Below are 26,642 nucleotides of genomic sequence, written 5' to 3' on the forward strand. Positions count from 1 at the left end.
AGGGCAAAATATGCATTTGTATGTGTAAGCACCTTTTTATCTGCTAATTTTTTTAAAAAAAAAGTTTCACTACCATCTAACAACAATTCAGTTAATTCACTGAGTTTAAAAACTAAGAAATAGAAGATTTTACTAAATAAATCAATACAATGAATATTTGACCTGCACATTACTTTAGCCAACTAAATTGAGCTGAATCCTACAAAAGATGAGTTGGAGTTAGAGAAGTAAATGAGCAATGAAGAGAAAAGGGAGTAGAAAAGAAAATGCTGTAAATAAGCAAAAGAGGAAGTACGAATGAAGAAACAAACCATGAGAGCCAAAGGACACTCTGTATAGAGGAAAGGAGCAAGGATGCAAGGGTTTCAGAAGGAGCTAGCAAAATTTCCAACACAATCTGCAGTTCCTTTGAGCCACAGGTTTCAGATTACCATCATTACCTATTAGCTGCTACTGAAAAACTAATTTAGCTACTTAGTTCCTTATCTTTAAAACCTCCAAGCCAGATGAGATGACCAAGAAGGCAAGGTGTTTCAAGACTATAGAACCCAATTCAAAATCACCTCCCCACTTCACCCCCTGCCACTGTCCTAGGACTTGTCGAGGTGTCCAAAGATCAGAGGGTGCAAACAGGCAGCCCACAAAGTCACACCCAACCTGTATACCTGATTCCTATAGCTCACAGTGCATTTTCCAAATTGTTGAATAATCGTCCATTTTTAATTACTGAACACTTAAAAATCAGGAAACGGCACGTAAAAATTTATTTCCAGAAAAAAAAAAAAAAAAAACCACTGAGCCAGGCAGTAACAGCAGGCCCACCTCCCAGCTGGTGGAGTTGGGCAGGGGCAGCTGTCCTCTGTAGAGGGGCCATGCACTCTCTGGTTTGCACAGTTTTGTCTATAACTAGCCCACCCTATTCTACAATTCGCCCACTTGGCCCTTACCACAGGTATTTGATTTTTTGGTCCCTCATGGAGCTGATCTACCCAGCAAGCAAGCATAGCAACGCCTGGGCTTCCTTAAGGGCAATGACCACCACACCCCTCCAATCCACAGGGTCCACTCCTGAGTCACACCCCATAATATGGCCTCACCCACAGCTGCTTCCTCTTATGAATTTTCAACTCCAGTATCCTGGATCTGGCCATGACCTCTCCCATGGCCCCAATCCACTATGCTGCTGTTCCATTTTTCTCTCTGCCCACCATTCCTTCTGGAACTCCCTTCTCTCTCTCTGTCTAGCATCCCAAGTACCTTTTCATCAGCATCCTCAGTGGCCCCATCCCACCCTCTCATCCAGCCACTCCCTATTCCATAGGTAGAACCAGCACCCACAATCCACCTTTCTCTATCCTAAGCCTGTATAGTTGAGCACTCTAGAGGAAAAAAAAATGAGAAGCCTGGCACCACCAAAACTTCATGACAACCTTAGCAATGCCCATTAGCTCCCCCTCCCATTCCTTCCTCTCCACTACCCCCAAGGCACCCCATGCTCCACCTCCACCTCCCTCACCTAGCAGACTGCCCTATCTCATCCTGAACTGAGAAAACTAAAGCCACCAGGTTTGATCTTTTATTTATCCACAAGCACCCTTCCCCTCTTTCTTCAAATTCTGAAGGTGGTACCCAGTCACTCAAACCAATAATTCAACTGTTATCCTTCACTCCCCCAACCACCAAACTCTCGGCTTCAAATCCAGTCAGTCACTAAATTCTGCCCAGGTTTGCTTTCTAAATATTAACCCTATCTCCTCCAGTCTTGTTCCCTTCAAATCCATCCAAAAGCTGCATTAGGCTGAGCTCTCTAAATCAGTGTCTAACAAGACACTCCTCTACCTACAAAATAGAAGCCAAACTCCTTAACCTGGCATTCAAGGCTGCCCATGATGGGGCCTTCTCTCTTGACACCTTCTTCTTAAACCCCATGCTTCCAACAACACTTGGCTCTGGGGTGCCCCTGCCTGTGCAAGCAATACCCTCTACCTCCAGGAAGACTTTGCTATTAGCTTCACAACACAGGCTCACCACGATCTGATCTGCTCAGGTGTCAAGGCAGGGACTGTGCACTCACTTTTGCATCCCCAGTGCCTAAGGCACACAGCAGGCCATCAATATGTATTCACTGCATGAGGATTTCAAGGGTGCCACCCAATCGACAGGGCCTGTCAGATTAGTACCTCGCATGCAAAAGCCTGCACCTTTGTAGTCTAGCAGACCTGGACTTAACCCCAGCCCAGGCTTTTCCTAGCTGAGTGTCCCCAGGCAAAGTGCTCAGCCTCAGTTTTCCCATCTGTAGAGCGTGACTTAAAAAAAAACCTCACACATAAGGCTGATGTGAGGGCAGGACAAAATCTGTTTAAGTGCCTAGTTGTCCATCTGGAATACTGTATGCAGCTAATAAAGAGCTGCTATTGGTATTTTAAAAGTTACAACTGAGGTTTTAGTCAACGCTTCCTATCCTGTGTGTGAGCAGCTCAGGCCTTCTCTTTCGAGAGAAAGCTCCCTGCCTTTTGGCCATTTTACTCCTCCATTAACACCTCAACTAATAGACAAGTGGAAGAGGAAACGTCCTTCTGTCAACATGACTAATGACATACTATCTTTCTGTGCTACTGTTGACCCTCTGCCAGCAGGACGTGCTGACTCAGCCAGCATCGTCACCTGCCTCTCAGGTGGATAGCAAACAAATGTGAACACGCCTAACTGGGGCCAGAGCTGTGGTCTGTGGCCTACAGAGTTCCTCCTGAGACAGACGCCTGTCTCAAACAGAAACTAAAGCTGCGCTCCTGTCATCACTGGGCCCTCAGAATAACTCACTATGCCAAGGCACTAAAACAGAGTGGTTAGACACGATGAGAATGTGGACATATCTGAGGAGTTACATATCTAAACTATTCCATACAAAATATATTTTTTAATGAAAAAAATACGCTTTTTGAGCATTTCTGTGATTAACGCACTGAATTTCCCAATGCCTGGGGTAGAAACACGTAAGTAAGTCCCTGATGATAAGCTGATAGAAAACAAACAGATACACAGCTAAGTCCTGTCCTGATGAATCTCATTAGAAAAGTAAACCTCGAAGGCTGGGGGAGCAGAGAGACATTGACAGATTGGAGACCTGCGATGGTTTCACAGAGAAGGCGGCACTGACATTGGAGAATAGCGTTCTGAGCAGAATGGACAGCACCGGGAAAGGCACAGAGGCTGGGAGAGCTAGTCCTATCGCTGAGTGACAGAAAATTAACAAGTTAGAAACTAAGTGTATTGATCACTTTAATTTTTATTATACCCTATTTATGTATGTTTTTGTTCTCTCAAAATTTCTCACACAAGAAGTGAGAATAAAATCTAGGGAAAATGTCTACGTGTGAAAGCTTTTTTTTTTTTTTTTTTTTTGAGACAGAGTCTCGCTCTGTCGCCCAGGCTGGAGTGCAGCGGCCGGATCTCAGCTCACTGCAAGCTCCGCCTCCCGGGTTTAAGCCATTCTCCTACCTCAGCCTCTCGAGTAGCCGGGACTACAGGCGCCACCACCACGCCCGGCTAATTTTTTGTATTTTTAGTAGAGACGCAGTTTCACATATTAGCTAGGATGGTCTCTATCTCCTGACCTCATGATCCGCCTGCCTCAGCCTCCCAAAGTGCTGGGATTACAGGCGTGAGCCACCATGCCCGGCTGTAAAAGCTTTTTTAAGAATACTTTGAAACAGAAATCATTTCTCCTAGAGATTATTCCTGAGCAGATGGCCCTTATGCTTTTGGCAGAAGACATAGGGTTAAACGAGAGACATAACATTTATCTACTACTCCCTGATGGGAAAGAAGGGTGTCTGCAAGAATCAGGCAGGTTCTCACCGTCTGCCTCCCTTCCTTCCTGCCTTCCTTCTTGCAGCAGACACTGCAGAGTGCCCATCCCACACTCATTCCCAACCCCTTTTTCCAACTATTCTTTGCCTACCTGCTTCCCGCTACAGAGTCAAAATTTAAAATAAAATCAAAAAGCCAGACACTGTCATTGTCAGCCTTGCTGGTGGCCAGGGCTGGCCTGTGACTCTATCCCTTTCCTCTCTGCTAAGGGTACCACCACAGGACCAAGTCACGGGGAAGTCATACAAGTGCCCAGCACTGCCCCTACCTTCAGGCTTCCTGATGTGTGAGATAACTAAATACCTGTTTCATTAAAGGCATTTTAGGTTGAGATTTTTGTTATTTGCAGGCCAGAGTATTCCAGATACATTCCTCTGTCTCTTTAGGGCTGAACCCCCCACTAAGGGGAAACTACCAGTGAATTGAAACCACAGAAGTTACCTGATGCTTCTCTTGGACCAGATTTACCTTGTACCTGTATCTGAAAATTGAAATAAACATTTTAGAACATATAAACTTTTTAAAAACTAAATAAAGTACACGTCACATGTAAATATCTTCTGCTGTATTTACCTTACCAAAACCACCTTTATACGAAATTTCCTTTTAAACAGTAAGTTACCAAAGAGGGATGGTGACTGGGTTGAAGAACAGAGATCTGATTCGCTTTGCTCCTGTCCCCATGCAATTTCAGTGAATCACTATAGTTACCAGTGTTGTGGGGCATAAATAACACTGCCCCCTTCCTCCTCCTGCCATTTTGCAATGAAGTTATCAAAAATCAGGGTATGAGAATAAGTGTAATATGTTATTAGATAAGATGGATCTATTGTAAAATGCTTGTTTTCCCTTAACTTTTATCAGCATCCATTTGTAACAGCACTGAAATATGTACAGTTCCAGAAAGCACATTAGAGCCTCTTTATAATACTGACCTTTACAGTCAAGACTAATGATTTCCTCATAAGCTAATCACTTGATATGCTTTGAGAACAGGAAAAAATAGTATATAACAGCTGAATAATTATGAGCAGACTTATAATGGGAGTGCTGCTATGAGAAAACAAATGTTCATTGCTGTTCAGTGAGCTTCCTACTGTTTTCCCAGACAGATGTGCTTCGACTTTAAGTATGGATATAAGGATTCAGCTGTAAGTTACGTCCTGAAAGTAGGAAATCCAGCACCAAAGAATGGGTGTCACTAATCTTTGAAAGATTATGTTTGAATGAGCTCATTAATATTTAGTGACCCCTTTCTTTAAATGATATTTCAGCTCAGTGCTCTTTTTCTTTTCGTTTATTTGTGTTTGAAACAGGGTCTCACTCTGTCACTCAGGCTTGAGTGCAGGGGTCATGGATGTCTCTCTGTTCCCCTTCACAGAACAGATGCAACTTATGGCTCATCAGGTGGCTTTTGGTGCAGACAACACTGTCTCCCCATGTCTGACCTTGAGGCAGGAAGGTCCAGTGATAAGGAACACTGGCTCCGGAGCTAGACTGCATCACTTCAAATCACAGCTCTGCTACTCTGCTACTTAGTAGCTGCATGGCCTTGGCAAGTTATTTACCCTCTACATGTCCCAGTATCCTCTTCTGTAAAATAAACTGGTTTATGTGAAATATAGCTATGGTTATAAGGATTAAATGAGTTAATCACGGGAAGTGCTCAAAGCAGACTGAGGCACATTGCTCATAAAATGCTATCATTACTATAATTATCAATTACCCAGGTTTCCTCTCCTAAATTCTAGGTCTCATAAAAACTTCTGCCATGACTCAACTCAAGTACTTTACAGTTCCTATACAGCAGTTCCCTTTTCCAGTCCTCCCTAAATCAATAAATAATTCTGCTACCCCCTCCCCATCAATACAACCAAAAATCTACATCCTGCAGGTATTGTCCACTTTACCCCCAAGCTATCTTACTATTTACTGCTACCACCACAGTCAACGTCACCAGCAGCACTTCACTAGAACCTCTCAATGAAAGCCCCCTCTCCCGTCTCCCTGCTTCTTCTCTTCCTATCATCTAATTTCTAATCAGCAGGCAGAGTGAACTCTCTAACAAAAATCACCTTATAGGCTTATGATCTGCCACACTTCAACTGATGAAAACCCATCCAATCTCCTTGCCAGGCCCTCCAGTCCCCGCCAATATCCTCACCTGGATTTCCTACTGCCCATGCCAAGGGCTCCAGCTGCACTAGCCTTCTTTCTGCCCATAAACTCACCAAGCTCATCCCCAAGCCTTTGCAGGAAGCTCTGCCATATTTACATGGCTGCCCCACTCCATTGGTGCAAATGTCACTTCCTTGGAGAGATCTTAAATAGAAATCTCCATTTGCATCGCTCTCTACAGTACTTCCTTCTTTGTTGTTGTTGTTTTTGTTTTTGACACGGAGTTTCACTCTTGTTGCCCAGGCTGGAGTGCAATGGCGTGATCTTGGCTTACTGCAGCCTCCATCTCCCGGGTTCAAGCAATTCTCCTGCCTCAGCCTCCCAAGTAGCTGGGATTACAGGCATGCGCCACCACGCCTGGCTAATTTTGTATTTTTACTAGAGATGGGGTTTCTCCATGTTGGTCAGGCTGGTCTTGAACTCCCGACCTCAGGTGATTTGCCCGCCTCAGCCTCCCAAAGTGCTGGGATTACAGGCGTAAGCCACTGCGCCTGGCTTCTCTGTTTTGTTTTCTTTATAGCTTTTGTAACTACCTGAAATTCATATTTTCTTATCTGTTTTCCATCCTTACCTAGAATGGAAGCTCCATACGGACAGAGATGTATTTGCCTTTCTAGATAGAACAATGCCTGAAGCACAGCCAGCACTCAACAATAAGTATGTGGAGTGAATGAGGGAAGGAGGAGGGAAGGTCTGTCAGGATCCAGCAGAGACCCATCCCTAGTCCCCATTCCTGAACCAAGATGCCTCTGAAGCCTGACACCAACATCCCATCAGAGAAGCCAGCTATTCACGAGGAGACTGGAGGGCTGTAGCCTTTGATCCTAACTTACTCCTTGCAAAGCCACCTCAATCTGATACCGACCCATAGATATTTCTAATGGTCAGTCCCCAAACTAAGTTTCCCAAAATACAATCTCTCAGGTACTCAAATCAACACAAAGTGAAGTTTCAAACAACACCCTCTGAATTGCTTGAGTTCATTTAATAAGGACACAAAAAAGATCCCAGCCAAATTCACCCATTTTGCCTCATTTTGAAAAGCTGGGAAAATGCAACTGACAAAAGAGAAAAACTTCAGTGTTCAAAGGTTGTTGGGGGTGAGGGAGTGTGAATGTTTTAACCAACGAAAATCTGCTGATCTTTTTTCCTTAATTGGTTCTGGGAATCAACAACTGACCACAGGAGGGTAAGTGTTTGGAACAGCTTTTCCTTATTATCAAATCCTTGATTATAATGATTAAGCCTAGATTTGTGGTTCTACTAAACCTCATGAAGCAACCTCACAGAGTATGTGCACAACTGTAGCACCACTCATCAAAGGTTCACTCTGGGACATCAAGTCATAAAATTAGCATCAGAGAGGGTCAACACACAGAGGGACTTTGCTGACAACACTCAGGTAAGGAAACTGAGGCTCAAGAGAGTATGTGATCCGCCCAAGGTCACAATGCTAGTGTTGGACAGGACCAGGACAAGAACCCAGCGCTGACACCCAGGCCAGTGCTGTTTCCACTCCATCACGGTGCCACCCATACACACAAGGACTATAGACTGCCCGGTTCTTCTTGGTGTCACGTTCAAGCTCTCCCGCACAGGTCTGGTTCAAAGCCATTACTAAATCCACTCCCCAAAAGGGCTGAAAACTTCCCCCAAGATGCCCTTCAAACATGCATTCAATGTCTGCTCTGCACCAACCACCCTATTAAGCAGCAGGAATGCAAAGAAAAGATGTGTAGCTTTAAGAAACTTGCTTTGATGAGGGACAGAGATAATTACAAAAACGCAACAATAAAGTCAGAAGTGTCTCCAGAGACCACAGAGGAGATGGGAGGGCTTCCGGGAGGAATGTTAGCTCCGGAGCTCTGTCCAATTGGATGAGGAGCAGTGACACAGGCGAAGAAGTGGGAAGAGTACTTCACCATAGGCGGAACTACAAAAATGAAGACTAAGAAGCATGAAACAATACGTCAGCAACTAAGGGCAGCTAACGCGCTGAAACACAAGGCTGAGGGAAGGTGAGGTGGCAGGGGTAGGCGGAGCAAGGAATGCTGCCAGACTGTATCCTGCAGGTGCGGGGAAGCCACCACAGCAGGCAATCACTGTCGCATTTGTGTCTTAGAAAGATCACTCTGACCAAGTATTGAGAAAGGATTTGAAGGAAGCACAGATGAAGGAGTGTGGGCGTCTACCACAAAAGTCAGTATTGATAACAATGATCAAACTGTAGCGGGTACTTTCTATCTCCCAGATACTATTCTCAGCACTGTCTATAGAGTAACACATTTAACTTTCATACAACTTCATGAGGTAGGGACTATTATTACCTTCTTTTTACAGATGAGTAAACTGAAGTACAATGAAAGACTAGTTGCCTATCCAAGGTGTCACCATGAAGAGGACAATCTCCTAACAACTATGCATACTTCATCTTCAAGTAAGAGGATCTGGCCTGAATGGAGACTTCAGCAGAAGAAACTGAGGTGGGGGTGCTGATCCATGCAGTCATCACAAGTTAATGACCAAGCTTTGTGTCCCCAAACATCCTGCACACCACCCTGCCCTCTCGCTCCAGAAAGAGAACCGAGGCAACCCAGAGTAAGAATCTATGCTCCAAACACAGCATATGTCACCTCACAAAAGCTCCCTGTCTGCAATGCCCTCCTCCCTCCCCAGCCTGTCTAAGCCTGGCAGCAGTGAAAGCCGGAGTCCTGCTTTTCTACACCTCAAATGCAACAAGCCTCTGACAAGGGCCCACAGCACAGCAACTCTTGGCATGCACATTCATGTGGCAAGTATTAGATATTAGTCGTCCAAAGATCTGGCACAAATACCTGCTCAACTGACTAAAGCCTACCCGAGGCCTTTTCCAGACCTATGGAAAAGAATTGCACTCAAGAATAATGGAGAAAAAAAAAAAAAAAAGACAGCCTCTAGGCCTATTTTTCAAGATCTCACAAGGATCACAGGACTTGGGTGTCAAGAATCGGGAATATGCAGCCCATGTCTTTATTTTCCTTTAATACATCACTTTACCTCTCTAGACTTTAGCTTTTTAGGTGCAAAACGACAGATTAGATTTGTATAATCTCTAGGCCTCCATCCAACTCTGACTAAAAAACTGAAAATCTAGCAATATTTTGTAAAGTACATATCCATTGATCCAGCAAATATGCTTCTTGAAATGTATCTTAAAGAAACATTTGCACAGGTATACAAAGTAATAAATACAAGAACTTTTAATCCAGCATGGCTCATCATTGCAAAGAATTAGAAACTATTTAAATATCCAATAATAGGAGAAGAGTTAAAAAATAAATAACAGTGCTATATCCAATACAATGAAATACTATAGCACTCGCAGTAATGCTATAATACTTCTATATACATCGATACAAAAAATGTCCAAGATATGGTGTTAAGTAAAAAGAACAAGCAGCAAAACAATTTATATAGTGGGAGTCCTACTTTTGTTTTAATAACAACAAATACATGGTGATATATGAAGAAGAAAAAATCTATAAGAATACATCCTAAAAACAAAGGGAATTTTAAATATCTTCACCACAAATAATATGTGAGGTGATGAGTATTTTAAGTAGACTGATTTGATCATCCCACAACGTATACATGTATCAAAACATTATGTTATACCATATACATGTATACAATTATTTGTCAATTAAAAATAAAATAAAAAATTTTAATAAAATCAAATTGTTAATGGATGATATCATTTCAAGGAAATCAAGTGACTCTTCTTTCTTTTTTGTTCTTTGGATTATTTTAAGCATCTAACACACACTACTCTCATAATAAGATAAACACAAGACAACCATAGCCAAGGTCATTTGCACTAATAACATGAGCCTCGAAGGCATTTATTCAGCATCTTCCAGATCAAGTCAAGCAGTCAGAGCCCATATCACATCCTGAGAGGTTTGAAGCCCCTTTCTGGCCCTCACAACTGCTCATTTGACTCAGGCACCTGGTTCTCACCACAAGCCAGTGGACGGCCCTCCTGATTATCTCTTCCCAAGAAGTGGGGGTGGACTGCAGAAAGAAAGGTGACTATGGTGGCCAGATGGACAGAGTCCTCTCCATTCAGCCACACAATCAAGGAGTCAGTCTGGAACATGCTGTAATTAGGTGTAACACCACCTTCCACTCACCACATGACAAATCCATTCTGTGGGGTTTTTAGAGACAAAAACACCAAATTTCTTCCAACTGAGTCAACTTCTCTGAAATTTAAACATTATAGTCTAGATCAAAATAACGAGGCAGGAAAAATTTTAAGTATTACATCTTATTTTAGGAGTCCAAGGTATTTTACACTATACACACACACACACCCTACTAGATCTTCTAAAATACCACATGCAATAGTAAATTACCATTCCATTCCCGTCCACTAAATCATACCCAAGAGAAAGTTAATGGACATCCAGAAGTTTCTCCTATGCATTTAGGAAGATCTGGCCCATGGTCTCATCACCCCTCAGAACTATCTTATGAAGCAGAGGGCAAACATTTCTAGCCCTGCATCCCGGGTAGAGTCCTAAAGTAAGTGAACTTGCCCTAGACTTCAGTGAGCACAGTGAGAAGCCTGCAGCACTCACTGGATCCTCACCCAAAAAGAACGCGACACCTCATTCCACGGCATAGCAAGACCATGTCTGGGATCTGTCATCATTGCAAAGAAATGTTTACACTGCTATTTCTGATACTCTTGTGTAAATCTCAAGAGTGGCTTACCCCTAAAATCTCAAGTCTGTGGTAAAGGGTCCGTTTTAAGGAAATCTCAAGTACCTGTTTGTTACAGTACAGAAGATGCAAAATTCTGGCAATGGGGGAAATTCACTGGAAGCCTGTGAGGTGGAGTCAAAGTGCTCCCTTTCCGCTGGGAGCCCCAGGAAAAGGGAACTGGGGGTTGTGGAAGCAGGCTCATTTCGCTGTTTTACCATACTAAAAGCATGACTCTATCTTTGTCAACTCTCACAAAGTTTCATTAAGCAAATGGTTTGTTTTTCTCAAGGACTTGAGCTACTTTTTAAAAAGATATACAAGCAATGAGTTTCAAGTTACTCTAGAATCATAAATATCCTCCAAGTATGTGTCTTTGAAAGCATCCTCTACTCCAGCACAGGACGATGAAACTAAAATTCATAGTATAGAACCAGCATAAATATACATTCATATTACTCAGAAAACTAGAACCCACAGGGTTACCAGGGTCACTGCTGGTACATTTTTATAAATTTAATGATCACGTTCATCTAAACAAAACCAAAAATAAGCACACTCTTCCTACCCATAACACATCTGGCTGTCCATCTTCCTCCCAAGCCAACGCCTACTACAAAACTTGCCAGGTTTTGGTGAGCATCTTACAAGGGCACCCCACAATCCAGGAAAATATGTCCACAGAAGGGAGGACAATGCTTTGTATTTGGCATCCCACAAATTCATGAAGCACTTCGGATGGGTCAGCACAACACAAGGTGGCATAGTGGAAAGAGCAGCAGATGGGAAGGGAGAGGCTCACAGCGGTAAAAACTTTAATGACACCATCTCCCAGAGCATCCCACTGGTACTCTGTCTTTTCTGCTGACCTAAACCACTGCAACGAGCCCCTGCCTGGTCTCCCAGACTCTATTCTCTCCTCCACCCCAGAATGATCTTTCTAGAAACAAAGATCTTTCCATACTTCACCTCTGCATAGACACCTTCCCTGAGGTTCCTCTGCCTACAGGGCAGAGTTCATCTCCTTAGCTGTCACGGCATTCTGCAGAGGCTCTTCACACCGCCATGCCTCCTTGCTCCCAGGCGGGCAGTACAGCATAGCAGTAAATGCACACATGTTGCAGGCGTTTCATGCTTGCTCCAGAACTAACCTTGACCAAGGCTTTTAAGCTTTTTAAGTAAGTTTTTTATGACTCAGTTTCTGCATTTGCCAAGCTGAAATCATAATGGCTACAGTGTGCTGTTATTCCATTTTAGAGAAATTATTTATGTAGAGCACTTAATACAATGCTTAAAACTTAGTTAAACCTCAATAAGCAGTGACAATTAGAATTATTATTAATACATCACAGAAACTCACTAAATGTTTCTTAATTGAAGAGACTCTAATCTCCACTAACCCATTATAATTATTATTAATATGTCACAGATACTCACTAAATGTTTCTTAATCAGAGACTCTAATCTCCACTAACCCCAGACAAATGACAACTTCTCTGGGTCTCAGTTTTCTCACTTTTAAGTATGAGAGGTGAAGAGAGGCATGGGGTGAGAGGTGGGGGACTAACACAGAAAACAATTAAATGCTAAATTGTGTGATAGTAACAGGGTATCTGAGAAATGACAACTGGTTCCCTCGCTTGAGAAATGGATAGATCGGCACTATAAAGCAGAAGTATTCCTTTGGACCCCATTTCCCCTAAGCATTGACTTAAATTACATCTATTATAATGTTATTGAAGTATGTCCAAACATAAAACTAGGTTATGTCTTCTCTGCGCTTTAGCTCTTATAAAACTATAAGGTAAACACTTTTTAAATCTGGTAAAAACACATAAAAGAAAGCTCAATATTAATTTAACATGGCAGATAACAATGATGCAATTCTGCAGACACTGTATGGCTGTTTGTGATGTATTAAATACAACAGTAGCATGGAGGAGGTAGCCTGCATTCACATTCTGCTTGCTGACACCAATGTGCACTGTGACCCCTTCAACTACCCAACACTTTTGTCTAACAAACTGCCATGAAACCTTTGTTCATACAACTTCCAGCCATCTTCTGACACCAACAAATCATTTCTGTAATAAGTTCACATCTGCTCCTCCCCCATTAGCTAGAGACAATTAAAGGAATGCTCAAACACAGTCAATAAAGTCTGTTGGCACTGCTCATTTATAAGGTCATCAAGATGTCACAGAATCTGTGATTTAAAAAAAAATGTATTATTGGCCAAGCACAGTGGCTCACGCCTGTAATCCCAGCATTTTGGGAGGCTGAGGCGGGCAGATCACTTGAGGTCAGGAGTTTGAGACCAGCCTAGCCAACACAGTGAAACCCCGTCTCTACTAAAAATACAAAAATTAGCCAGGCGTGGTGGCACACGCCTGTAATCCCAGCTACTCAGGGGGCTGAGACAGGAGAATCGCTTGAACCCAGGAGGTAGAGGTTGCAATGAGCCAAGACTGCATCACTACACTCCAGCCTGGGCGACAGAGTGAGATTCCATCTAAAAAAAAAAGTATTATTGAAAAGAATATTAAAAATGTAATTCTGGTTTTAAAAAATAACTCCCAGGAAAATGTCTTCAAACTCTAGTTTAAGAAACATTATTTTGGCCAGGCATGGTGACTCACGCCTGTGATCCCAGAACTTTAGGAGACGGAGGCGGGCAGATCACTTGAGGTCAGGAGTTCAAGACCAGCTTGCCCAACATGGTGAAACCCCGTCTCTACTAAAAATACAAAAATTAGCTGGGTGTGGTGGTGTGTGCCTGTAATCCCAGCTTACTCGAGAGGCTGAGGCAGGAGAATCACTTGAACCAGGAGACGGAGGTTGCAGTGAGCTGAGATCGCGCCACTGCACTCAAGCCTGGGTGACAGAGAGACTTCGTCTCAAAAAAAAAAAAAAAGAAAGAAAAAAAGAAACATTATTTTAAAATAAACGGATCTTGCCACAGTATCCAGAAAGATGTTAGATATCTGAGATCTAACTCTGTGCTGACATTTTTAGTGCTTTACACACAGTCTTTAATAACTCTATAACCCTATAGAGTAGGTAACACCCAAGGAAACAGAGGCTTGAACAGAGTCTCCAAGTGTTGGGGCAGCATTTTGAACTATCTGAATCCAGCACCTCCGCTCTCTGCCCTTTCAAGACAAGCCCTGAAGAGCCTCAGCAGAAGACAAACAACCAGCAACGGACAACATAAATCCAGATGAAGCCAACCAGATGGGAGTGAGCGACTGAGAGAGAATAGGTGGCATTGTGAAAACAGAAATGGCAGGACTTTAGGAGACGGAGGTGGGCCGATCACTTGAGGTCAGGAGTGCAAAAAAATGGAGAGAAGAAGGAAGGATCAGAGGTAAGCCCTTGGACCTTTGAGATGGAAAGAATGGCTGCCCTGCCCCCTAGAAATGGAACTTCTGGGAAAAGCAGTCAGTTTGCAATATGAAACCTAAATTAAAACATGGTTGGTTTAAGGCAAAAGGGACTTACCACAAGTGGAGATGGATATTCCCTTAACAGATCACAGCTGGATATATTAAACTTTAAGTCATGTTCATAGAAAATATGTTTACAATGCATGAAGATTCTTTCAAAGATAAGGCAATCAAAGGTGTCCAGCATAGAAGAGATGGAAAACAAAAAATGGCAAGACAAGGACACTGGATTCTGAAAGAAGACTTTGTGTCAAAAATAGCTTCACTAGATTGCTGTACAAAAGTCTGACCACAGAAGGGGAATTATGACGGCTAAGAAACAGGGCCCATCTACCCATGTTAGGACTTATTGACGCATCTTTGTGCCCACTATGTACTAAATACTGTCCTAGGTCCAGCCGTGAAGACCTCTGCACTCACAGAGCTTATGTCTTAGTTAGGGAGAAAGACAAAGAACAAGAAAGCAAGTATATGGTCTGGAGTTAGGTAATGATATGTGCTGTAAAGGACAGGAAAAAATAAAGCAGAATATGAGAAAGAATGATGTAGGGGGCAGGTATCTGAGATAATGCCATCTGGCAATCAACAAAAGATCAACTGAACTCTTAGGAGGTGGCAAGGTGAAATTCAATTTTTTAAAGCTATGAAGCCTTTAGTATATTCATTTAAAATATGTGCTGCCTATTACTACATGAAGCGCTATATTGGTGCTGGAGATTACAGGAAAACACATGCATTTGAAGGTATCTGAGAACTGGTGCACACTGAGGAGAAAACCGATGGCATGTGAAAGGCTGAGGAAGTACAGAGGGGAAGCCAAGGTTCCTGCAGGGCAAGTAAGACAAAACAGTGTCACTCTATGAGTGACCTTTTCTTCTGAAGTTGCTTCCAACTTGAATATCCTGACTATATTAGAAAAGGATAGATGCTGGAGCAGTGATGTGCTTAAGGGAAGAGAAAGAAGCAGAGGGAGGAAGATTTTTATAAGATTCGGCAACATTCATTCAACAGATAAATAACTGTTTATTGAGCAAGACCTATTGGGTGCCACAAGGGTGAAATTCTGTGATGAACAAAGGTAAGGCCGGGAGCGGTGGCTCACGCCTGTAATCCCAGCACTTTGGGAGGCCGAGGTGGGTGGGTCACGAGGTCAGGAGATTGAGACCATCCTGGCTAACATGGTGAAACCCTGTCTCTACTAAAAATACTAAAAAATTAGCCGGTTGTGGTGGTGGGCACCTGTAGTCCCAGCTACTTGGGAGGCTGAGGCAGGAGAATGGTGTGAACCCAGAAGGCAGAGCTTGCAGTAAGCCGAGATCGTGCCACTGCACTCCAGCCTGGGCGACAAGAGCGAGACTCTGTCTCAAAAAATAAATAAATAAAAAATAAATGAAGGTAAGCAAAAACACACAGACATCTCAAGAAGGTTACAGTGAGGCTGCCTTTGTTAGCACAGAGCCAAAAAGGATCAAACTGCGGGTAGTGGGGGAGAAGTAGGTGAATGCAAAAAGGACGGTGAGGCTGTCACCCAACTGGAACCAAACTGAAGATGAGGGATCTGATGCAAAAGGTTAAAAGATTAGGGAAGTAACCATCAAGTCCATAGCTTAGGAGTAGTTTAACTGTGGTGTCCTTTCCACCCCACACTAACTACATCTGGATTAAAATCATCTGCTTCCTCCCAAAGATGTGAATCATGCCTCCTTTAGTCTCCATATTCCCAATAACTTGCAAATAATGGAGTCTCAATAAATGCTTGGCTAAGGCTAAGTTATAATGACATGAGTAAAACAGGAGAGACTAAATAAACATTTGATGGGTGTGAGAAGCAGGATAGAAGATTCCTGCTATGTGTCCAAAGCAACTGTATTTGGCTGACATCTGAATGAACCAGACCCACCAGCAACTGCATCTAACTCACTGGATAGCCCTGAGAAAGCCACCTCAATTCTGAATCTGAACTTGTAAAAGGAAGATATTGGCGCAAACCAGAGGTTGCAGGCCTTTCAGTGGAAAGAAGGTGGCTGTTATTACACTGAAGCCTGGAGAGAGTGCACCTTTGCTGCCCTGGTAAGGGGTACCGGCTTCCCCTTAAGCTGTGCTTCCAAACAAATTATAGAGAGGAGAACATACAGCTGGTATGGGCACCAAAATAAGGACCTTTGAGGCTTGTGAACAAAAGATACCCGCTTGTGATGTGGCAGGTAAGGAGACAGGGGTTTGGAGCAGGAGCAGCAGAGACCAGTGGTAATAAGTTATACAGATCTCAGAGGTGAGACAACAGATAGCCCAAGGAAAGAATGGAAGGCATGGAACAGGTATCTCTGTTTTCAAGGTGGTTCTTATGTCTGGCATGTACACACCCAGGCACCAAGACACACAATAAGTCAGGGAGAAGTAGATTTTACACAACCTAAAAACTTTAATACTAATTTAAGAGCTGTTAGAGCAATAATAATCCATTAGCAAGATCACCTGTAACCACTGAAAAGCTTGTTTATTTACCGTATTTACAGAGTGTCATCAGACTATATTTTGAGCTTCTGACAAGTTTCCATTTAGGATCACAGACCTGACATTTCGGCTTGGCATGGGAAATTACGTAATTTCCCATGTCAAGCTGAATTCCCCAACATTACAGGAAAACCCACAAACCCTGCAGAAGGGAGTGAAAAGCCAATCCAGTCAAAGGAAATCTTCCAGTTCTACAAAACAAAACAAACAAATACCACAAAGAGCAATGAATCATTTCTAGTGAATAACTTTTCACTCCATCTTCAATAATGTCATCCTGAAACCCCTGAAAACTATTAAATTACATATTCTGTATTCCTGGTGATATCACTGCCTAACATTACACAACTTAAAGCAGTGAGTGAGCTGACGACTGGTAAGTGAAATATTCAAGGACGTGAAAGGCCAGAAAAAAATCATGTGTTTGAAAATGCCTGCAAAATAATAAACGCCTGAGGGAACTTGATGGCTTTGCTGCTTCTAAGCTAAATAAAGCCTGGGGGGCTTCGCAAAGGTCCTAGTGAGGATAATCTCTATGATTACACAGAGCAAACATCCAATCAATTCCACATGAACCCAGGAAAGTTAATCCAAGAACACCACCACTTAAAATACTGAGAAAAACACACAGTTCTGATTGTTTAAATGCTCCATCAGCGCTGGAGAACGTATCAGGTCATTTTAACAAGTCAGAACATTTGACCAGTGTTTCTGTGACAATGATTTGGCTTGTGTTAACTAAAGGGCAAGCAAGAAGTTTGCGTTCCAACGCTCAGGCCTTAAACAGGTCCGATACCCGACTCCCAGCAGTCTCCCTACTTCCTGCACACCTTTGGATTATTGCACACTGACTTCCTGCACACACCCGGGTTTGAGACACCTTCCCTCTGAGGGGTTATTCTAGCTAAGTTCCCGAGGCAAGCTTGAAGGAAGTTCGCTGTCCCCCTACTCTCGGTCAAGGCACCATCAGCACATGTCGCTTGACAAGTTCGGCGGCAATGGAGTGATCAATTGACATAAACAACTCTGAAGAGATAACGCATCACTGCAAGGAGAGAAAGTCAGCAGGACGACTGTGCCCGCTCCGGGAAAGGCGGCTGCAAGGCTGGCCCGCGCGGGCAGAGCCTCTGCTGACGTTCACCGCAGCTCCCACCACGCAACAGGTCCACGCAGGCAGGGCCCGGGCGGCCGGCATCTGGGCACCTGCCCCCAGCGCTCCAGGCAGGCCCAGCTCTCCCTTGTCCCCATCCCGCGTCCACCCCCGCAGCCACCGCAGGCCAGCCGGCCAAGCCCACCCGCGATAAAGCACGGGGCACATTCCTCCCAAGATGCCGAGATAGTGCGGCCCGCTTGAGCGCTGCCCAGGTCACAAGGTCCTCCGGGACATGCCTTGACCAAAGGAGAGGCGCGCCAGGCCCTTGGTTGGGGAACGACCCCGGGGAGTGGAGGGGGGCGGGATGCGGTGCTCTGTAGCTTCCAGATGGAAACAGCCCGAATCACCCGGCTTCTCACCTGCCCGGGCACAAGTGCCAGGTGTCAGTACCTAGCATGGATCTAAGTTACTTAACAGTCCAGAACGTTTCTCCAATAGCACGAGCCCCAGTGACTACGAGGAAAATATCCGGTCACTTTGAATAAAATGAAAAGGAACTTTTACTGGGAAAGGATGGAAGTAAAGAGACAGGGGGAGAAAGAAGCAGGTGAATGCATAAAAGAGGGAAGGTTCCTTCACGCCGGACCCGGAGGTGGAAGAGGGGACGAGAGAGGAGGGGAGCGGAAGGGACAGCAGACGAGCCGGCAGAGCGCGCAGGTGAGGCCGGACCCTTACCTCGGGCAGCTCGCGGAGCTGGTTGGCGTCCAGCAGCAGCTCCTCCAGGCTCCGGGCATAGCGGTAGATCTCCTCGGGGACGTAGACCAGCGAGCAGTGGCGCTTGTCGATGCTCTCCACATGACGGTTGCACCGCCACAGGGGGATGCAGTGGAACATCGCCGCCCCCGCCGCTGCCTAGCCAGGTCCCGAGCGGCGGAGACCCGGGTTCCGAGCCCGCTCTGCCCGGCGGCTCCGCTCAGCCCGCTGCCCTCTCCGCGCTCGTTGTTGGCTCTTGGGTTCGCTCGCTTCTCGCGCCGAGCTTCGCGGTCGGAAGCGCTTCAAGGAACCTCGAGCGGGAGCCCCTGCCCCGTCCCTGCACCCCCGCCCGCCAGCCGCTGCCTCCCCTCCCACCCTCCAGTCGCCGTCGCCGCCCCCGCCGCCGCGCGGAGCTTCCTACTCGCAGCCGCCGCGCGGACTGAGCATGCGCGCCAGTGGGTGCGCGCCGAGGGCGTTTCCCAGCCGGAGGGATGCTCCGCTCCGGGTTTTCCCGGCGACCTGGATCCGGAGAGGGTCTACTGACCTGCGGACCCGCTGCTGGCTGTCTGCTTACTCCAGCAGGGACGGGGGCGCATCGGGCCGTTCGAGGAAGGCAGACTGTGAAAGGACTTGGGGCAAAGATGAGGCGGAGTAGAGGCGGCCTGAGCAGAGCAGAACAACTTTGATATTTAGTTTTATTTAACTCGCAGTCCTCTCCTTGCTCCCCTTCCCCAAAACAACTTTCTCTTCCGGGGTCAGACAGGACCGCCCCGAAGCGTACCTTACGCGCCGGGGGCGCCAGGCGCTACGGGATTCGGTGTAGTTTTGAGGCGTTTGCACCGCCCTCGCAGCTGCTTTCGTGGCTGCCCGTGTGCCCGCTGCTCACGGCTGCCCCAGAAGTGTGAGCGAGCCGCGCCCGGCCCCTGCCCTGCCCTCTGGTCCTCGGGCACCGCCTGCAGGCTTTGTAACTTCGGAGCACATCCCCGGTGATCATGGTTTATGCAGTGAGTGACAGTAAATCCTCCTCCCTGTGCCACCAAAGGCATAGGAGTCTGAGAGTCTGCAAGATTCTCATAGATGTGGTTGCACCCGGCCAGGAGCCCAACTGCAGAAATAAGCAGGCAAAAGCGAGTTTCTGAGCCAGTTCCAGCCCGGCCCAGATGTTGGCCCCTGACAACTAGCTGGGGCTCGTGCGGAGGGAGGAGCGAGGGAAGACGGACAGATCGAGGCTGCCAGGTGAGCATCCTCCATACAGCTCCTGCTTTTCTGCTACAACCCCGGTCCCGTCCAACCCGGATGACCGGGGAGGCTCACTGTTGGGTTATAACCACCATTCCCTCGCCCCGACTCATTCCTGCGGACCACGGCCGGAATCCTGAACTGCCCCTCTGCCTGTAACTGTTTGCAACACAGTCCCATCTCCGAATAACCAAATTTTCTCCTTTAATGGAGGGTTGCTGAAGTCAAGGTCAATCACAATGATGAATCATTTCCTTGGGGGCTCCTCTGATTCCCCACCCGGCCACCCCTTCGTTCCACACTTTCCCTTTCAAGCATACTCAAACTCCAGGTTCCACCTGCGGCCGCTGCCACGCTGGCTCTCCCACACTCACTCCCGCCCTCCAGCTGCTATAGCTAAAATCTGGAGCCACGGAGTTCACTTTTCTATAGAAGACAAAGCTGAGCATGCTCAGTGGCCAAGGCAAAGTTTGGTCGGAAACTAGTTTTTGCATTAGACTCTCCATGGGCTCCATAGACTCTCCTGTACCTTACAACTGGGCACAGGAGGGTTTCCCCGGTGAAATGGAGAAGAGGACACTTGGTCTTTTCAACTTTACTAGGAGGGCTCCTTTCTTCCCAGTCCGTAAGGAGGGGTCTGACTTTCATTTCTACCCCAGCATTATCACGTTAACTCTCATTCCAGTCAATCCGTAAACTCCGTTGCCCTACCCACTTCACCCTTCTTTTGTTTGTCCTGATTTGATTCCTGCATTCTCACAGAGGGCTACCTGGACTTTGAACCTCCACCCCCCTTTCTACATTCTTGCATTCCAGAAACACATATGAAGCTCATTTCTGCCACCCTTCCTAGAAAACTGGTTCCTGACAGGGACATGTTGAAAGGTAAGTCCCTGTCTTCAAGTTTTCCAACTGTTTTAAAAAAAAAAATTAAAGAAGGCTGGTTCCCTCCATTTAAAATGTGATTTCCAGAGGTTATCACACTAGATTATTTTAACGAACACCAAATGTATTTTAAAGACGTGTCCAGTCTTTTAAAAATTCAAACCTCAATAAGCATTCCTTGTGTGCTTCTCCATGATGCTTCAGCTTCTCTGTATTATTATTCTTGTATCACCTTAATCCGAAAGAGATTGTGACCTCTTGAACAACAGATACTGTCTCACTTGCTTTGTAGATCTGGGAAGCTGCCACAATGCCATATGCACAGTCAATGATCAACAGTTTTTTTTTTTATTTAATTCTATGGGTAGTCACTGGGAGAATTCTTGACTTTCCTTGTTTCCAATAATCTGCCAAGAATTTGAAACAGCATAGTAAGAGAGAAAAAATGAAACAACACCTTGTCAACTACAGAATAGGGAAGCAATTAACTTTTTACTCACCTGAAGAATTTTAGGGTTTCCCGCCTGATAAAACATCTAGTTTCTTCCGCCACATACAAATGAGTTTGACTCAATTTAAACAAAGTTTAAAAAGACCACCTAAATCACTTTATGCTTAGAACAATGTAATTATTTTATTCATTTATACTGTGAACCATGTTTTCACAGCCTTTGAGCTAAAGAGATCTGTGTTTGAACTCTTGTTATGCCACTAGCTTTGTAGAAATTGACAGTTTACTTGTATAAGCCTCAGTTTTATCATATCTCAAATGAGGATAATGATTCACGGGATTGTTATCTGGATTAAATGAAATGATATATGTAAAATGCTTAGTAGAGTATCAGACAGACATGACTTTAATCAATAAATATTCATTATGCACTTTGTTAGCCAGCCTCCAGGAAGTTAGGGGCAACATCCACCATCTCCTGGTTGGTCTGTGTAACCAACTTTTTCTTTCTCGAATCACTCACTTTGGGGAAGCCAGCTGCCATGTTGAGCAAATCTAGAGCTCCACGTGCCAAAGAATTGCAGACTGCTGACAACAACTAGCAAGGGACTGACGATTCTTGGCAGTAGTCATGTGAGTGAGCCATCTTGGAAGCCAGTTCTCCAGCCCTTGTCAAGCCTTCAAGTGACTGCAGCACCAGCTGATAGCTTGATTAAAACCTCATGATAGCCTCTGACTCAGGACCACTCAGCTAAGCTGCTCCCCACTCTTGCCCCTCAGAAATTATGTGAGACAGTAAATGTTTGTTGCTTTAAGCTGCTAAGATTTGGAGTAATTACACAGCAACAAATAACTAATAAAGGTACATACTATGCACCAGGCATTGTGCTAGATACTAGAAATGTAAGAAAAAACAAGATAGGTCTTAGCCTCATGAAGCTTACTCTCTAAAGTTAGGAGAATGATAAATACTTAGTGGTCTGTTGTTGCTTTATCATTAATTTTTTGAGCACAATATCATTAATTTTTTTAAGTGAAAGTCCAAAGTGTTAGCGTGTAAGATATGGATTCTTGTAAATGGGGATTCGGAGGTTTGGGCATGTGAATTTTAATGTGAGATACCACCACCTAACCACTAGAATGACTTAAAATTTAAAAAAAAAAACAACAAAAAAGACAATCCCAAATGTCACTGAAGATAAAGAGCAACTTGGCCCGGCAGAGTGGCTGACACCTATGATTCCAACACTTTGGGAGGCCCAGGCAGAATGGGGTGGAGGGATCGCTTGAGGCCAGGAGTTCAAGACCAGCCTGGGCAACATAGGGAGACACCCATCTCTACAAAAAATAAAAAATTAGCCTGGCATAGTGGCATATGCCTGTAGTCCCAGCTACTCAGAAGGCTGAGGTGGAAGGATCACTTGAGCCTCCTAGTTAGTTCGAGGCTGCAGTGAGCCGGGCACTGCACTCAGCCTGGACAACAGCGTAGGACACTGTCTCAAACAAATAAAAAAATGGAGTAACTGGAATTCATACATTGCTGGTGGAAGTGTAAAATGGTAAAACCACTTTGTAAAACAGTTGGGCAGTTTATTGTATTCATATGCCTACCTTAATGATCTACCCATTCTACTCCTAGGTATCTGCACGAGAAAAAGTGAAAACATATGTCCAAGCAAGGATTGTTTACAAATGTGCATAGCAGTTTTGTTAATAATAGCCCCAAACTGGAAACAATCCAAATATTCATCAACAGATGGATACAGTGTAGTATAGTGAAACAATGGACTAGCGTTCAACTAAAAGGAGCAAGCTACTAATACATGTAACAATGTGCATAAATTGCAAAAACTATGTTGTGTAAAAGGCAGACACAAAAGAGTACATACTATATGATCCCATGTATATAAAATTCCGGAAGATGCAAACTAATATAAAGTGACACAACCTAAATCAGTGGCCTAGAACCTGTTAGTTGGGTTGTAGGAGGGATTGTGGTGATAAAGATAGATAACGAAAAACAGAGAATTTGTAGGGGAAGTGGGCGATGGAAATATTATATATCTTGATTGTGGTGTAGTTATGTGGGTGTATACTTTTTTCATCAGACTGTATACTTAAAATAGGAAACTATTACATAAAATGTATATATCAGTAAAATTAATTTTAAAAATTAAAAAGCATACAGGTGAATGTATCCAACAAGTTGTAAATTACATCTAGGGTTAGGGGTCATGTTGTATTAGTTGCTCAATAAATATTTACTTGTTCACTACATGCCAGGCACTGGATTAATTTGCTGGAGAGACAAAAAAGAACAAGACAGGGCTTTCAGTCTTACTGAAAGAAAGGCAGCTATCAAGGAACTTATTAATCATAATACTATTGTAGTGTAATACAGCTTTTTTTTTTTAATCTAGAGAGGATGACCTTTTGTCCTGTAAAAGATTATTTGAGGTATTTAGATAACAGGTCAAATAGCAAATTAAATCTTAATGATATACAAATCTGGATAATAGAAAGACAGGTCAATTTGTATATGAATCCCAAAGCCCTCTCTCAGAGAAGAAGCACCCAGATCCCAACTCATGATTCTCCAAGGTTGAGTTTATGGATATTTTCTGAAGATTATGTATCTGTGCTATAAGGGAAGGCTATACTCAAACCATCTGAGAAACCTGAGAGCCTGCAGAATTACATGGATACGTTAGTTTAGAAGTCAGCAATGTTTATGATCAGAACCAAAGTAATGACCCTAAAATCTCTTTGATTCATGTTACTATTTAAGTTGAAATTCTGTCCCCATTCCTTGCTTTTTAGTTGAAATGTTTAGTCCATTTACATTTCATATAATTATCGGATGTTTTAGACTTAAATCTATTATTTTATTATTTGTTTTCCATGTGTACCATCTGATTTTTGTTCCTCTGTTCCTCCTTTTTTGACATCTTTTAAGTAAATAAATATATTTTATAATCTCACTGTATCTATTGGCTTTCTAGCTATCGAGATTGCTCTAGGGAATATAATATGCATCCTTAAATTTTCACAGTCCAGTTAGAGTAAATATACCAATTCATATAAACCCTTGCATATGATTCCTGCAATTATCTAGGTCTGTTTGTCAACTATCTTGTGCTTTATGTTACAATTTTTATGCAGATTACATTTATATGTTATAAACCCCACACAAAATTTTTTGTATTTTCTTTGAAAATTCTTTTGTATTTTAAAGAAATAAGAGGAAAAAATTATCTTTTATATTTACTCACATGTTTATTTCCAGTGCTCTTCATTCCTATCTCATGTCATGTCTCTTGACCTGGAAGTTTGTTAAAGATTTATCTGCAGATGTCTTTATTGTACCTTAATTCTTTATAGATATTTTCAGTAGGTATCCAGTTCTGGGTTGACAAGTTTCCTGGTTTTTTTTTTTTCTTCTCAGCACTCTAAAAATAATCAATTTTCTAATGATTTCTTATGAGAAGTCAGCAATAACTCAAATTGGACCTAATTTGTATGCAATATATCATTTTCTCTGGCTGCTTTTAAGATTTTCTCTCTGTTCTTGGTTTTTAGTAGTTTAATTATTATATGTCTATATTTATCTTGATTATGGTTTACTGAGCTTCCTGAATCTGTAAATTTATAACTTTCACCAAATTTAGAACATTTCAGCCATTATTTCTTCACATATTTTTTTGCCCATTCTCTTCTTTCCTTTTTTAATTTTTAAAATGTTAGACCTCTTGATATTGTCCCACATATTTTTGAGGTTCTGCCTCTTTTTTCCCTAATATTTTTCTGTCTGTTTTCCAGATTGGATAATATATACTGTTCCAGCTTCAAGTTTACTGGTTCTTCTGTCATCTTCAAATTGCTGCTAAGCCCATCAGAAATGCAATTTCAGGTGGTGTATCTTTTAGTTCTGAAATTTCCATTTGGTTCTTTTTTTATATAGTTTCATTTCTTTGCTGAGATTTCCTATGTGTTCATTTATTAAGAGTTTATGTTCCTTTACATATTTGATTAAGGTTATAATAGCTGCTTTAAACTCTTTGTAGGCAAATTCTGAAACCTGGGTCATCTTAGAGTCATTCTGCCTTGATTGCGTTTTCTTTTAAGTATAGGTCACATTTTTCTGTCTCCTCATATACCTAGTAATTTTGGATTATGTCCTGGATATTGTAAATAATAGAATCTCTGGATTCTGTTATATTCCTCCAAAGAGTGTTTTTGTTTTGTTTTGTTTTAGCGGCCTGTTAGCTTGGATGAAATAAAACAAAAAACTCTTGTTTTCTCTGTGGTACATGGCAGCTGAAATTTGTGTTCAGTTATTTTATTCTTAATTAGGTTGCTTAAAAGCTGAACTACACATGCATAATTTAGAGGTCAGTCAAATATTTGGACAATTTATATGCAGAATCTGGAGCTTCTATTCTCACTCAATCCTGTCTGAGGTTTCCCGCTTCTCACTTTCAAGCTGCCTTTGTCACCCCAACTCTGATGTATGATACATTGAGCCAGATTGCTCTACCCATGAGTTTTAGCTGATCTATGTGATAGACTCTAGTGTATGCTTGTCAAAGTCATAAAAGCAGAAAATTCACTCTTCTTCCTAGTATAGATTTTCCTTCAGTTGCTGCTTGGTTTTGGCCATTCTCCAGTACCTTCAGATAGTTGATTTTTGCATTTTGTTCAGCACTATAATTGTTATCTGTGGGAACGTTGGTCATGTAGTAACCATTCAGTTGTTTTTTATAAATTGTAATCATTTGTTTATATAGCTTCACAGATTGTAAGAGTATGTGGACAATCCGAATTTTCTTATTACCAAGATTTTAATCTACCCCTCCATTCATAGGAGTTACAAATGAGCAATTTGAGTTTTCTGCTTTTCTATTTTTCTCAATCTCCTTATAAAGGCGCTCATGATGAGTCAAATATTGAACAGCATTTTGCCTTGGTGGAAATGAGCCAAAACTACCTGTAGTGTGGGGTGGTGTAAAGAACTCATGATTTTGCATTGAATTTTTGGATCTGCCACTACTAGGGAGGAGATCTTGGGTGAATCATATTTAACTCCAATATTCTTTATTTCTACAAAGGCATGAAAAATGCCACCCTCAAATGGCTATTGAGAGGATTATGGGTTAATGTAGTGGAAAAAGTTTTCTGTACTGCAGAACACAACACATTAGGCATTATTCATTGTCAATACTCTTTGCTCAGTTACCAGCCAAAAGAAAGCCTATCATGTGAGTACATTGTTTAGGTAAACAATATATAAATTATCTTATCAGTTGATATGAGACTGTAAAGTATTTCAACAGGAAAGAGACTATATCAAAGAAGCCAAATCAAAACCAGGTATCTGCCACTGAATCCATCTTTTTCCAGGCCTCTGCCTCAGCCTCATGGTTTCCTTCTTTGATAAAACAGGAAGGTGAAGCTTAGAGGTGGCTCA

At 43.1% G+C, this 26,642-nt stretch overlaps 1 protein-coding gene and 1 long non-coding RNA gene across 6 annotated transcripts in view; one reads left to right on the plus strand and one right to left on the minus strand.

Moving 5' to 3' along the window:
• LRRC1 (leucine rich repeat containing 1) overlaps positions 1-19,025 on the minus strand; it is a 128,394-nt gene extending 109,369 nt beyond the window's left edge. For all 5 annotated transcript variants that reach the window (XR_004027916.1, XR_004027917.1, XM_030803374.1 and 2 more), the window contains exon 1: positions 18,583-19,025. Coding sequence is in view for 3 of the 5 variants with exons in the window: in XM_030803374.1 (XP_030659234.1) it covers positions 18,583-18,741 (159 nt within the window). In the remaining 2 variants the exon portion in view is untranslated. The remainder of the gene's footprint in view (positions 1-18,582) is intronic.
• A 164-nt stretch (positions 19,026-19,189) lies between these two features.
• Positions 19,190-25,079, plus strand: LOC115832421. Its single transcript, XR_004027918.1, has 3 exons — positions 19,190-19,836; positions 20,656-20,724; positions 24,995-25,079. It is a non-coding gene; the product is annotated as an uncharacterized LOC115832421 (long non-coding RNA).
• Positions 25,080-26,642: the final 1,563 nt, after the last annotated feature.

This window comes from Nomascus leucogenys, chromosome 22a, assembly GCF_006542625.1.
Source record: "Nomascus leucogenys isolate Asia chromosome 22a, Asia_NLE_v1, whole genome shotgun sequence".
Taxonomy (NCBI): domain Eukaryota; kingdom Metazoa; phylum Chordata; class Mammalia; order Primates; family Hylobatidae; genus Nomascus; species Nomascus leucogenys.